At 41.9% G+C, this 15,275-nt stretch overlaps 1 protein-coding gene across 2 annotated transcripts in view; it reads left to right on the top strand.

The window, feature by feature from the left end:
- The window catches only part of GRK5 (G protein-coupled receptor kinase 5), a 170,792-nt gene that overhangs the window by 57,000 nt on the left and 98,517 nt on the right, over positions 1-15,275 (top strand). Inside the window, exon 3 of one of the 2 annotated variants that reach the window (XM_087932652.1) lies at positions 3,717-3,767. The exons of the other annotated variant lie outside the window; for it this stretch is intronic. Coding sequence (XP_087788778.1) covers positions 3,717-3,767 — 51 coding nt within the window. The remainder of the gene's footprint in view (positions 1-3,716; positions 3,768-15,275) is intronic. 2 annotated transcript variants of the gene reach the window in all.

The raw sequence follows: 15,275 nt of genomic DNA, 5'->3' as shown, positions 1-15,275 counted from the left end.
CAAGAAAAAGGTGTATACAGAAGAATAGCTTTTTTCTGGAATTTTAGATGAAACAGAACAGTTTGTCTTAAACTGGATGTTTTCTCAGCAGCTGGGCTTCTATTTCCATTTACACATATATCACTGAAATTCTGGGCTGTAGAATAATCTATGTCTCTACATGGCTCTTTGGGAATAGATGTCACAATGTTTGAGGCGTTTGAACGGCAGGATCTCTGGCAACATCAAACTGCTTTTATCGACTTTTTAAAAAGTAGGCTTGTGCTTTTTGGCATATCTTGCCAAGCCCAGGGAGAAGTTCCCTTCCCCATTGAAGGGAGGGTAATGGTACTCAGGATGTCCACTGTTAACCTCTACTCCCACTGCTAGGAATCAGATGCCCTGCAATGTTTGTCACACAGAGCTAAACTGTAATAGAATTCTGTTGTATATGTAAGAAGAAAAATGTTTCTCAAATATGGCAGACAAGAACCAGGTGGACATTCCAGACTTACCTCCTAAATGAATCATTATTCCAATCATTAAGGAGTTTGTGAAAAAGAAAAGCAAATCAGAGACTCTGCCTTAATGATCACTGATACATGGGAAATAGAGTCCAATATTCTGGAACTCCTTTTTCCTGCATTAAATTTTTACTAAGACTTCAGTATGAATCTCATACGCAATGTATCTCACTTCTTGTCATCTACTGCTGTTTGTTCCTTGACCAGGAAAAGGCTAAAAAGAGCAGAAGTGTCTGTCACTTTTATTGGGTTGGTAATCGGGAAGCCCATGTGTGGCTTTTCACTGCCTGCCTCCTGGCGACGACAGGGTCTGAACTCAGAGCCCTGGGCCTTCTCATGGTAAATAAATAAACACACGGCACGGTGTTTACTCGGGATGAAAAGGCACTTTAATAATGGTGGGTACTCCTTTTATAGGCTACTTGCACACGTCATAGCAGAGACAAAGAAGCTTTCTACATAATTATGCTAATGCAAACCTATACCATAGCTGGTGTCTTATCGCTCCTACTTCTTAGCCCCGCCCAGTTACCTTTTATCTCCATAACTTTCGTTTCTCCCATATAACTCTCGTTTCTCCATATAACTTTCGTTTCTTCAGTATCACATGGCAACATTCCATTGTCCATCCATCACTTTTACAAGGTTGACCATTGCAACATTTAGCGTAACAGTACATTGCAACACCCATGTTGTCCCAGTTGGAGCTACTGCTTTCTGCTCCAGCTGAAGCCTGTCGCCATGTAAAAGGTCTGTTTAGAGATGTAGAGAAGTCATTGCAGATCTGTGCTGACCATGATTCTCTATGTCTTCTGCTATGATTGATTGATGATGGGAACGATATTTTAATCCTTTTAAGGGACTCATGAGAATACAAGAAGATCCACCCTCAATCTATAAGCCCTAATCTGAGAGGGGACTCATAAGAGTGTGAGAAGTGTTGGACTGTAGCTATGATGTTGCTTAAGAAGGAGGTAACCAGAAATCCCTGGTGGGATGCTCCAAACTGGGAATTTGAGAGACCCTTAGGGGAGATCAAGAGAATAATGAATCAATGTCCAGTATGATAGGCAGAGAGAAATGTAGCAGGACTGTATTTCAGTAGCAATTCCAGGGAAATGGGAATCAGAAATTTGGTTCCCCTTTTCCAGCTCGGCAACCTTGCTTGGAGGTCATGGATCACATCTTCAACATAATCAGCATAAGCATATCTATAGTACTTTAAAATTCTAAAGAAAAGATATAAATATTTTTTCTTTTGGAGCATTCACACTTAGAACTTTCTACCTCCAGAGCATACCCAGCATATTGTTCATAGCATTTTGAAAAGCAGTCAAAATTGCTCTTCTACCAAATTTTTAAATCCAAGTAATTGCTTAGGTGTCCATCTTGGGGGAAGAATTTTTAACTTTGTATATTGTTTTGCATTGTTTCAAGTTTTTTATTCTGCTATATTACACCCATATATTTATTTATATAAATAAGCCTACAGATTGCCACACAACAGCAGTTCTCCCCTGCTTTATTTCTGATCACGGATGAAAGGATGGAGTTTATAGAAAATTTAAATATTGGAACAGTTCCTATGCACTAATGGCTGGCATTACTCCAAACAGTTTATCAAGAAATATAATCATTTATATGGTGATACCCATAATGAGTTGGACTAAGATTTAGATATGCCACAAAACACTTGATTTATGAGCTCCACTCAATAGAGATGTATTTAAAATAAAGTCAGAAAGATGATTGAAGCTTTTTACATCTAATTGCTCTTCTGGATGGAATTAATTAGAATTTATTTTAGATTCAGTGGGAGAGAGAGAGAGAGAGAGAGAGAGAGAGAGAGAGAACACAGTAAAGCAGCCAGAAAGTAATAGGCCAAAAATGTTAAAGACGTGACATGTGCAGAACCTGTAGCCATATCTACTTTACAGCAACGCCATTCAGTCCATCTTTCTATCCTTGCAAATTGCTTCTATCCTTTCCATAGATCATTTCATACACTGTGGTGTCTGGTAGTTTTTAATTTCTGTCCTCTTTTTGAGGAACTCGTCAGTTCCATCAAATCACAGCATTCTTGGTCTTCCCAAAAAGAGGAATGTTATCCTTCATAATTTGTTTTGCAGTTTGCTTTCCATTCATTGTTTCCACCTGATAAATTACCTCAAGGTTCTTGGTCAGGTCGCTACTTTTTATCACTGAGAAAATAATTTCAATTAGTACTGTTACAATTAGTAACCATATGTGAATATCCTGACTTTTCTTAATTGAAGTAAAACAGTAAACCAACCCCTGCTTTGAAGTTTATAGTTATTTCCTTTGAAATGTTCAGAATGACGTACGGCTTGAATTCAAAAGGAAAATTTATACCTTTTCTACCTCTTGAATTAACAGAAATTAAGTTCTTGTGATTGGTTTCTGAGTACGTTAAAACCATGAACAGAGAAGGAAATGCAAATTTAATGTCAATGAGATGATTAAAGATAATTCTAATCTCATCTCTAAATATGTCTGATTGTGTTGTTGCCACCATGGGATGGGGGTGGGGTTTTGGGATCATTAAACTGTGGATTTTTATGTTGTACATCACCCAAAGTCACTTTGTTTGAGTAGGGTGGCTATATTTTATTTGTTTTATTTTATTTATCAATCGCTTACAAGATAATAGGTATAAGTATAAACATGAGTAATAATACAGGAAATAGGTACAAATAAATGGGGACAATAGGACAGGGACGGGAGGCATGATGGTGCACTTATGCACGCCCCTATATAAATTGTTTACCATATAAATGGTTTACTACATAAATACATTCCATGGCATTAAAAAGAAAGAAAATCTTCTCTGACTTTCATAAAAAATATCTTTTGTTTAGATTCAGTTACTGGCTAGTACCATTTGCACTACTACTGTAGGGCTGGCCCTTTTATGACTTGTGGACTTCAACTCCCAGAATGCTGGCTGAGGAATTGTGGGAGTTGAAGTCCACAAGTCTTAAAGGGGACATCATTCCCCACTTCTGCTCTAGTGTGAATAGGTCTGTTTACTTATGTCTATAGTCTGCTTCCTTCATTACATCCTCTTCCCATCCAATAAAAGTACTTGTCTCATCTTGAAGCAGTTTTGAAGTATGCAAAGTCTTCTAATCCTTGATGTTTGTAGGAAACTCTAATTGCCTACTAGTTATGGACCTATATTTTATCCTTCAGAGTGGGAGCAGACTTTCTCCAGCTGTCCTAAGAAGGCTTTGGGAAAAGAAGGTATCTTTTCAACCACATTCCAGAATTTTGTATGTTTTGTATTTTGTTTTCACTTGGTGACCTCGGTCCAAAAACAGCATTGCTGGCTTTGCTTATCTCTTAAGCATTTTATACTGGGAAATAATGGACAGATTTATAATTCACAACTTTGACCGGGAAAAGTCTGTATGTCACAAAAATTGGCACCTGATTAATAAACTCTAGTCTAGTCAGAGGTTTAAGGCAGTGGTGGGGAATGATGCTCTTTTATGCCTTGTGGACTTCAACTCACAGGAGTTGAAGCCCACAAGGCATAAAAGGACCATTATTCCAGTGGTAGGATTCAATTTTTTTTTACTACCGATTCTGTGGGTGTGGCTTGGTGGTGTGGCTTGATGGGCATGGCAGGGGAAGGATACTGCAAAATCTCCATTCCTTCCTCATCCCACTAACCTGCTTTTCAGCTCCGTTCTCCTGTGCAGGGCAACAAAAGAAGACCCAGCCAATCAGCTGGGACTCAGGAGGCAGAGAATAGATAGGGGCAGGGGCAGTCAGAGGTGGTATTCCAAACTACTCAAAATTTCTGCTACCGGTTGTTAGGACTATAAGTCACCTAACAGCTATTTGGGTTGGAAATATATAAACCAGGATAGACATTTTAATACTGTATCTTTAAGAAAATGCAAAACTGTAATTAGGTGTGGTTTCTGAAACGGCCATAAGATGGAGCTAGAAACCTGGGTTGTTTAGTCTTAGTCTCAGAAGAGAGTGTGAGTCAGTCTCTGTTTCCTTCTGTTGGAGAGTATTGCCATTCCTCATAATTGACTGTTATTCTTTGATATGATATAAGTCTGATACTAAACTGTTTTTGACACTGGGCTTTATTATTGGATTATCCCTGGACTTAAAACTGACTGATCTTACCTGTGAATGACTTTGGACTGCTTGTTTGAAATTTGCTTAAACTTTCTGGAAGTAAAAACCTACATTTACTGTACAGTGTATCTGTGTGTTGTGTGTGTATTATTCAAACACTTCTCTCAAATACATCTCCCTGTATGCGCTCATTCTCCTAATGGGGAATTACCTCAACACCAGTTCTCTGAACTACTCAAAATTTCCACTACTGGTTCTCTGAACTAGTATAGAAGTAAATTTCCGCTACCGGTTCTCCAGAACTGGTCAGAACCTGTTGAATACCACCTCTGCATTATTCCCCACCCCTGGTGTAAGGCATTCACTTTGAAAGATGTTTCTGGGTGGAAGTGAGCTGTAAGAAATTAAATAATTCTTGATTTTATTACAGACTGAAACAAAGTATAAATAATAATATAATTTTATCTCTCTCAAGTTATAGCTTTTCATCCAGTCAAAAACAAACACACTTGGAACAAAAAATAGTTCACCAATGTTTGCAATTCTAGCAAAAGTTCACAGTACCTTCTTAAAATTTTAAAATACCTATGATACTGAATAGCAGTTTCCATACTAGTTAAAGTAGGGTTTAGTTAGTATAACTGAATATTATTATTATTATTTAGTTATTCTTGGATCTCTTCACTTTAAAATCTTGGAATCTGAAATATATTTTCCTTGAGTGTTGTCCTAGAGTTGGATGATATGTGATATATTTTCTGCCATTGAAGATTTGGATGGACTGCAATGGAAGCAATCAAGAGGATGGAAATGTACTCTCCCTCCTCCCACTTCATCCCACCACAGAAAATATGCAGAAAACTTAGTTAAGGGAACCTGAAACTGAAAAGAGGAAGATGCCTGAACTTGACAGCTTCCAGGACTTTACAGGGTCACAGGGGAAATGAGTCCAAATGATTTCAGTCTACATTCTTTTAATATAATTTATTTCACAAAGCTTAATCCATGGAGGACTAACTTGACAGCAGCAAAATAAAGGAAAAGCAAACAAGTTTTTGCTCTTTCAAAAGGATAGGCGAATCTCCCACACAACATAGAATTAGATCATCCGTGTTTGACATGTTTGTGCAATCAAAGGCCAGCACTACCACTATTGAGTTAAATACTTGGTTTCATTTATGTTTGAAAATCATAAATTTTCTGCAGTGAATTCCCAGGCACGTGTTACTTAAATAAAATTATGTCTGCTGAATTTGTTCCAAAATACATTACAATCACAAGGTACCATAGAAAAATTCTTTTAAGACAGCTTTACTTATTTATTTGCATTCTTGATACTTTTAGTTTGGTTGTAGTCCAGCACAAAGCAAATAACATAACAATCATTCCAATATAAAGGCAGAAGAAGTAAAATATTGTATGAATAAAATAAAATTTGTTTTATTATATATATTTGCATGGAATTAAAATATATATAAAGTAAAAAGCCAAGAAAAAAAACCCTTATAAAACATGTTACAAAGTGTGAATGCTACAAATAGTTAAATTAAATAACTATAGATAAATACATAACCATTATTGTAAACTATAAACCTTTATAACAGTTTATCCTGACTTATGAACTTAATACTTTTTGAAGTACTATTAGGATTTGATTTGATTTGAGATAAGTGCAATCATAATCCAACCAACTCAAAGAAATATAATAACAAGGTAAAGTATAATGGCACTGGAGTGATCTGTGATTATTTAAGGGGTGAAAAAAGAAAAGAAAGGATTATGAGATCTATTTGCTAATGGTAATCTAGACAGGGTTCTGCATACCTTACTGTGCTCAGTTGTAGCCCAGATACAGAACCAGCCTACACAATATTTATTACTGAAAAGGATAGGAAATTGGCAGTCGGGTACTTCAGGGTCTATCACAGTCTTACTGATAATACACCAGTAACATTATTTCATATTATCTTTCAGATGAATAGGCTGTGTGTTTGCACACTGTGCTCAGACAGAGGGCTTTTAGCAAATAATTAATTGAACTGTCATTCAATTAAGTTCGAAAGATATGTTTGTATCTCTTATTTTATTCAGAAAATTATGGAAGACCTGCTTGTTTTTCCATGCCTTGGGGAGAGGGTAATTGTGCCAGCCTCTTTTTGTTCTGCTTTGTTTTGTTTTACTTTGATGTGATTTGTATTTGTATTTTGCTGTTCTGATCTTTTGTATTCTTTTTATATGTTGACATTAACCCAGAGTCATTTGGGAGTCAGATGTCCAGTGGTGGGATACAATTTTTTTTACTACCGGTTCTGTGGGCGTGGCTTGGTGGGCATGACAGGTGAAGGATAGTATAAAAACTCCAGTCAGAGGTAGTATTTGCCAGTTCTCCAAACTAGTCAAAATTTCCACTACCGGTTCTCCAGTCCGAACCTGCTGAATACCACCTCTGCAGGTGTCCTAATATAAAATTTATTAAATAAATTAATAAGGTCAACTTAACTAAATAAACAATAATCAACTTACAAATAGCAGAGACAAAAAAAGAAAGGTCTCCATGTGTGTCTATCTGGTATTAATACCAGATCTTCTTCAGAAAAGATTTGCATTGGGAGATCTGCCAGGCCCACTAGGTAAATCAGATGAGAAAATCAACTGTGCAGTAAAGACTAGAACCATCTTTTATTGATAAAGGTTATACTAACAGAATCTTAATTGTGCTTGACTGCCCTCCTTCTTATACCTTTGACTTAGGGAGAAATCTACCTAAGCTGCTTTTGAACATTATCTTACTTCCCAGGATTTCCCAGATTTCAACTGTCTTTGCTAAGCAATGGTTCTTGCGTATTTGTTCTATTTATCTCTTGCTCTCTACAGAATCTATTTTGTTGTTTCTCCATATTGTTTCCCTGTATCTCATTTCCTCTGGGAGGTCCCATGGCCCATGTGGTTGTCCTAATATTTATTTGGGGGACATAAAAACAGTAGTGATTAGTGTTATGTCCTTAAGACTAACCAAGGTTTCCAACCAGGTCCGTTCCTATTGCGGGGGCGTTTGCAGCTCCCATTGGCTGGCTCCCTTCGACAGCCGGCTATAAAAGCCGGCTGCAAGGCTGAGCCAGCTGCTGTTTGCTGAGCATGTCTGCTTGTTAGCCAGCAGACGCGACAGCCCTTTATTCCGTTGAATAAAGCCATTCCGTGTTAATGCTCTGGTCTAGCCTCTCATTATTCGAACTATAACACTGGCGACGAGGATGGGATTGGCTAACCAGAAGCATTCAATTGAGCTGAAAGTCACGATCAGCAACTGAACCGCAGCCGCGTAGCAGAGAGCTCGGTCAGTTCGCTAGTTGGTTAAGTGAAAGTGAAGCGTCTGTAGCCGCTCGTGCAGGAAGCTACAGAGAGCGAAAGTCAGGCGCTGAAAGCTACAGCCGCCCCGCTCGGAAAAGAACGCGAAAGCTACAGAGAGCGAAAGTCAGGCGCTGAAAGCTACAGCCGCCCCGCTCGGAAAAAGAGCGCGAAATTTGAATCTCTGTCAGTTGCATCCGCCAACGCTCTCCGGGAGCGCGAGATTCAAATTGCTGATAGTCACGGCAGTACAGCAATAGCCTCTAACGCTCACAAGAGCATTAATTCAAGAGCTGAAGTCATTGAGCTAGGTGAGACGCTGTAGCCACAGCCGTCTACGCTCACGATAGCGCATATTGAGCCACGTATACCCAGAGAGAGAGATCAGTCTGCCCAAGACTGAGGCGCCATTATGAACACTAACCCAGCATTCCCGCCTTTTAAGCCGAACGAAGAGAAGTGGGACTCTTACAGAAACCGCTTCAATCACTATATTGATGCCATCGGTCTGGCTGATGCAGCGGAACACCGGATAAAATCATATTTCCTCAGTTTCTGCGGGGCTGCAGTCTTCGATACTGCAACAGCCCTTTTTGCACCTCGAGAAATCAAGAGCGTTCCATGGGCAGAGCTGCTGGAAACACTTTCTAATCATTACTCCCCTAAGCCATCTCAGATAGCGAGGCGCTTCGCTTTTCGAATGAGGAAACAAGCTGAGGGGGAGTCCATCAATGAATACATGGCCACCCTGAGGACAGCAGCTCTCCACTGTGAGTTCAAAAATTACTTAGATAACATGTTGCTTGACCAACTCGTCTGCGGGGTCAGGGATTTGAGACTCCAGAGGCGTTTGCTGGCCAGAAAAGACCTCAACCTCTCCCAAGCCGTTGAGGAAGCCTCAGCAGCAGAGCTAGCATTCCAGTCAGCCGCTGAGATCCAGGGCACCATATCCAAACCCAGTGCTACCACCGTTCACTCCGAGGAGGTGGTGAGTGAGGACGACCCTACCGAACACTCGGATGTTCATCGTCTCAAGCCATCGAGGTAGCCACAGGTAGGGGCAAGGCAGGATAACAGCAACGCACCCAAGCACATTCTTTTGTGCCTATCCTGCGGAGGTTCCCATTCACGGACAACTTGCAGGTTCAGAAACGCTACCTGCAACAACTGCCACAAGAAAGGCCATATCGCCAGGGCCTGTCAAGCAACACACAGCACTCCACAAAGGTCATCTTTTTATTCTCCTCCTAGGCCCCAAAGGCAAGTAGAAAGCTGTTACACTTGCTATCAAGCTAACCACACTTTCCATACCACTAATAAAATCACACTTTCTATCCATTTAGAAGGTAAACCTTGCCACATGGAAGTGGACATGGGGTCAGCGCTCTCAATCATCTCGTGGGGCACGCTCAAGAAAATCCAACCCAGCCTATCAAAGAACCAACTTCAAAAGTGCCATCTCACCTTGAGGGATTACCAAGGGAAGAACATCCCAGTACTCGGAAAAGGCAAGTTTCTCGTTAAATTCAAAACCTTCAAAGGCCATTTGCCTTTAGTGGTTGTTGACGGTACCCTCCCTAGTCTTTTGGGGTTGGATTGGTTCCCCTATCTCGGCCTTAGTATAATGGGTATCCATGCTGTCTCAGCTTCTGATATCGACTCCATATTTTCTGACTACGCGGATGTATTTAGCAGTGAATTAGGCTGTTACAATGGCACACCCATTTCCTTCTCTGTAGACCCCCAAGCAGTTCCCGTCCGTTTAAAGCCACGGAGAGTACCCTTTGCTATACGCCCTAAGCTGGACGCGGAGTTAGACAAATTACTCAAGCAAGGGGTAATTGAACCCACGGATTTTGCTAAATGGGAGACCCCTATTGTCATGCCTCTCAAAAAAGATGGCAGTCTAAGAATTTGTTCAGACTATAAGACCACAATTAACCGCTACCTACAGGTTAGCGCTTATCCAGTTCCGGTCATTCAGCACCTACTTCACACATTCGAACCTGGCACCATTTTCGCCAAATTGGATATGTCACAAGCATATCAGCAGTTCCCTGTTGACAGTCAAACAGCCGATCTACAAACTATCGTGACTCACAGGGGGGCATTCAGGTGCAAGCGTCTCCAATTTGGCGTTAGTGTCGCCCCAGGCATCTTCCAGTCACTAATGGAACGAATTCTCCAGGGCCTCCCTGGCGTGGTACCGTATTTCGATGACATATTGGTCTCAGCCAGGGACAGACCCCAACTATTCCAAAGAGTCAGAGCGGTATTAGACAGGTTCAGGCAGCATGGCCTCAAACTAAAAAGGGAGAAGTGTGCCATCGCCACTAAGCAGGTGGACTTTCTGGGGTATAGAATAGACGCCTCTGGCATCCACCCACTGGAATCGAAAGTCAAAGCTCTACACGAGGCTCCCACTCCGTCTACAAAATCAGAGCTACAAGCCTTCTTGGGCTTATTAAATTTCTACGCATCATTCCTACCCCACAAAGCCACAGTAGATGAACCCTTGCACAGACTTCTAGACAACAAGGCACCATGGCACTGGGGACCGAAAGAAGATTATGCTTTCAAAGCTGTCAAATCTCTGCTTACCTCTGACGCAGTCTTGATACAATTTGACCAATGCCTCCCTTTAGTCTTGGCCGCAGATGCATCCCCTTTTGGGATTGGAGCTGTCTTAAGCCACAGACTGCCCAACGGCTCCGAGGCACCAATCGCTTTCTTTTCCAGAAGCTTTTCATCTACAGAGCGTAATTACAGTCAAATTGATAAGGAGGCCCTAGCCGCAGTTGCTGCGGTAAAAAAATTTCACGAATTCCTTTTTGGCCACAATTTCGAACTCGTCACAGATCATAAACCACTTCTGGGACTTTTGTCCGGGGACAAACAAACCCCCCAAGTACTATCACCCAGGATGACGAGATGGACTTTGTTCCTGGCAGCATACTCCTACAAACTCGTCCACCGCCCGGGAAAAAATCTTAGCCATGCTGACGCCCTCAGCCGCTGCCCTCTGCCTGCGCCCGTTGAGGACCCCGCCCCGGTCCATGCCATTTTCGACGTTAGCGAACCCAACCTACCTGTCACCGCTAGCGACATCGCCTCTCACTCCAGGAAGGACAGAACAATCGCCCAGGTCCTGGACTGGGTAAGGAGGGGGTGGCCGGTCACTAACTTTGCAACCGAATTCACTCCTTTTAAGACTCGCCAACAGGAGCTTTCTAGTTTACAGGGTTGCCTGCTGTGGGGTACCAGAGTTGTCATCCCAACCACGCTGCGAACAGCCGTCCTAAAAGCACTACACGAGGGCCACCCGGGCATCATCCGGATGAAAGCGTTGGCTCGTAGCTACGTCTGGTGGCCCGGCATGGACGACGAGATCGTCAAGTGGGTAAGCTCTTGTCGCCCCTGCCAGGAATCCAGACCATCACCGCCAATCACCACACCCACTAAGTGGGAAAGCGCCAACGCACCTTGGTCACGGCTGCATATTGATTTGGCCGGACCAATGCACGGCAAGACTTTCTTGGTGGTCGTGGATTCGTATTCGAAATGGATCGATGTGACCCTCCTACCCACGACCACCACCCAGGCGGTTGCCAAAGCCCTGACCCGTCTATTCGTGACACACGGCCTTCCAGATACCCTGGTGTCGGACAATGGACCACAATTTGCGTCGGCAGAATTCAGCAGGTACGTCACCAACCTGGGTATCAGGCACATCCTCACGGCTCCTTTTCACCCTGCCAGCAACGGGCTGGGGGAGAGAGCCGTTAGGTCAACGAAAGAGGCGTTAGCCAGGTTCAACCAGGAAGACTGGCATTCGAGACTCTCCCGTTTCCTTCTAAGCCAACACACGACTCCCTGTACGGTCACAAACAAATCACCAGCAGAACTCCTAATGGGTAGACGCCTCAGAACTGTGTTAGACAGGCTACACCCCCACTACTGCCCTGATGCCCCCCTAGGTTCTGACAGTTTGGTCAGGGATTTTGTTTTGCAGGACCCAGTGTTCACCAGGAACTACGCCGGAGATCCATTGTGGGTACCAGGGAAGATCATCGCCATCACCGGTCCGAGATCTTATCGGGTCCAATTGGAAGATGGACGCGTTTGGCGCAGACACCTGGACCAGATAAGGCGGCGTCGGAGCATTCTCACCAACGCAGATTCAAGGACTCCGGTGAATCTCCAACCACCGTCCCAGAACCCAAGCGGCGATCTTCAGAGAAACCTGTCACCACCACCAGAACTGAGGGAGCGAGCAGCAGACCGAGTCTGCCCACCAGACTTCCCTTCACCGCTGACCAACGAAGCCTCCGGGTTGGGGGACAGAGACTTTGAGGCAATCCAACCCGGTGGCAGCGACCTTGCACTGGAGCCCATCCGGTTTCCAGAACCTGACTGCCCTACAATCCCAGCCAGTCCAGGTTCCCCGAACTCTGTGCCACACTGTGACTCACTGGGACCCCGTCGCTCTGGGCGCCAACACAGACCGCCAGCGTATCTGAAAGACTATACATGTTCGCATCTGGGGGGAAGGGGTGTTATGTCCTTAAGACTAACCAAGGTTTCCAACCAGGTCCATTCCTATTGCGGGGGCGTTTGCAGCTCCCATTGGCTGGCTCCCTTCGACAGCCGGCTATAAAAGCCGGCTGCAAGGCTGAGCCAGCTGCTGTTCGCTGAGCATGTCTGCTTGTGAGCCAGCAGACGCGACAGCCCTTTATTCCGTTGAATAAAGCCATTCCGTGTTAATGCTCTGGTCTAGCCTCTCATTATTCGAACTATAACAATTAGAAAAATGTCTATGGAGATTCTCAGTCATTCAGGTCATGACTGTCCGAAAGGGGCAACTGGACTTTCTTTTTCTGAAAACAAAGGGAAAACAAAGTACAGTTGCCTTTTGAAAAAGCACATTCGGGACAGTGATTAGAAAATTGCTTTTTCCATTTGTGGCAATTTAGATTTCTTGATGAAAAGATTATCCAATCCTAGAGGGCTTGCTCACTTTGGCTGTTATGGGATGTAGTGAGGACGGAGGGAGTACATTCCAGAGGACCAAGACTGAAGCATCTCAATCTGGATATTATGTGTGAGGGAATGAAGAAGGCAGCCTCTCCCACATAAGATCACAGAGTATATTATAGATGGGGATGGTAAAGTCCTCAGTCTGGCAAGATTTTGTTTATAGGTATGAAACAATAAAAAAGTCACCTTGGAAGAATTGCCACGTTTCATTCTTGGATTTGGGCCTGTCATTGGCTCAGAGATTATTTTGTGTAATTATACCTCTGTTCAGTTATATGTTGAATTCTGGCCCCTGGCTTTCTTTTCTGGTAGTACCACAAGATCTTGAATCACTTAATAGTCATTGGGCTACAAAGACTTTTTTCTTTGTGGCCTGTTTATTTCTGTCCACCTCCGGTCCTGCAGATGTTGAATCATAACCTAGGAAATAATAATGTTTTTTTTTTCTTCTGTTCAATTGTGCCCAGTTTTCACAAATTGTCTGAATAAGTCCTTGCAATTTTCTTGGCAAAGTTTTTAGAAGTGGCTAACTATTGCTTCCTTCCTAGGACTGAAAGAAAGTTGATTTTGTTGGCCTAAAGTAGAACTAGAACTTGTGGTCTTCTGTTTTCTAGCTTGATGCTTTAACCACTACACCAAACTGGCTCTTAATAATGTAATAAAGTGGCATAACTACATCATTATACATCTCAAGTATTCTCTCCGGCACAGTACATTTTGTGATATGTACCCAAGTGATTCTGTTAGTTGAAATTGGGGCAGAAAAATACTTTTATAAATGTTATTAGTTTTGTTCGCTGGGGCTTATCTAGCAAGACTGAGCAGTTAATACTTCCTTCTTATGGTCAGCTACAATTTCAACAATTATTTCTTTTTTCTTCCCCCACCCCATCCCCCAGTGCAAAAATGTAACAGCAAACCATGGATAACCAAAAGAAAGAAGCAAAAAAACATGCACACACATATCATAAAAATAGTAAACAAAATAAAAATAACACACTGGTTATGGGAGTTCACTCTAGCTGAGGCATTGCTGGAAAAATCAGATTTTTCAAGCTTTCTCAAAGGACAGGAGAGTCAGGGCTGGGCCAACTTTGGTGGAGACACTATATTCTTGCCACTTGGAGATGCATGTACTTTTACTTTCTATGCACATCATTGGAGGCCACAGTTGTGTACAAGCACACAAACCTTTCCCTTCACTCAAATAATAATATAAGCCAAAAACTCTAGGGATTGGTGAGGTGTGCTGCCTGTTGACCCCTAGGTCAAATGATCTCTTTGACATTTGGCCAAACTAAGAGAACCTCGCTCTCCTCCCCAACTAATGAAATATCTCTGTACTTTCCCCTGCACCACCCACTGTCCTACCCCCAGCAGATTTTGATCTAAGTTATAATCCGCCTTGAACAAGATACAGCTGGATACAAGAAGCTTCACAAATTTCTTGATGGATCTCTTCCTGTTAAAAAGTTAGCTTAATAAATCAATGAAATGTTTAATTGTATACCAGAATTAGAGACCAAAACATACAATGACTTTTATTCCTGTTTTATACATTTCAAGTCCTGGTGTTAACAGTTTCACTCTTTCTCTTTCTCTCTCTCAATTATCTCATTTCTGGATTTTTCTGCTCTTATGTGTCATTATACCTTGGCTTGTAAAGGACCACACCTAGAGGAGAGTTCCTAATCCCATTGCCATTAAAGCCAATGTGGTATTGAGGTTTTTCTATTTCATATAATTAAGGGGTTGGTTGCCAATTTAATTTGCCAAATGACTTCACAAATTTCTCTTCAAGGGACAAAACATCCTGTAAGTTTAAGTTTAAAAATCTAAAATAATTTATATTATATGATTCAATAATGCATTTACTAGTGAGGTTATTTTTTTTAACTGTGAGAATAATCACACATCATTTAAATAGAAATAGTATATTGTAACAGGCATTACTTAAATATAAACAATTTCTGGATGTCTACAATAGCTGGAAGTTGTACATTCAAACATTGATTAGAAATACAGTTGGGATTTTGGTACATTTCTATTATGGAACATTGAAAAGAAATCTTCATGTCAAGGGTTTTGGGGTGGAGCTTTAATTAGAAATGCATTCCTGAAAGCAACATATTTAGACAGAGATTATCAGCAAGTTAACTGGCAAAAGGAACTGGAAGCAAGCTATGTCTTGAGGTTATTTATTGTTTTTGCATTTGAAATACTGGATGCTTCCAGATGGAGACGTGCAGTGCTTCAGTCAAAAAACATTGC

Source organism: Pseudonaja textilis, chromosome 4 (assembly GCF_049901715.1).
Source record: "Pseudonaja textilis isolate UNSWEBS1 chromosome 4, rPseTex1.2, whole genome shotgun sequence".
NCBI lineage: Eukaryota > Metazoa > Chordata > Lepidosauria > Squamata > Elapidae > Pseudonaja > Pseudonaja textilis.
Note: the sequence above shows the minus strand (reverse complement) of the source record. Positions and strands in the feature narration are given on the sequence as shown.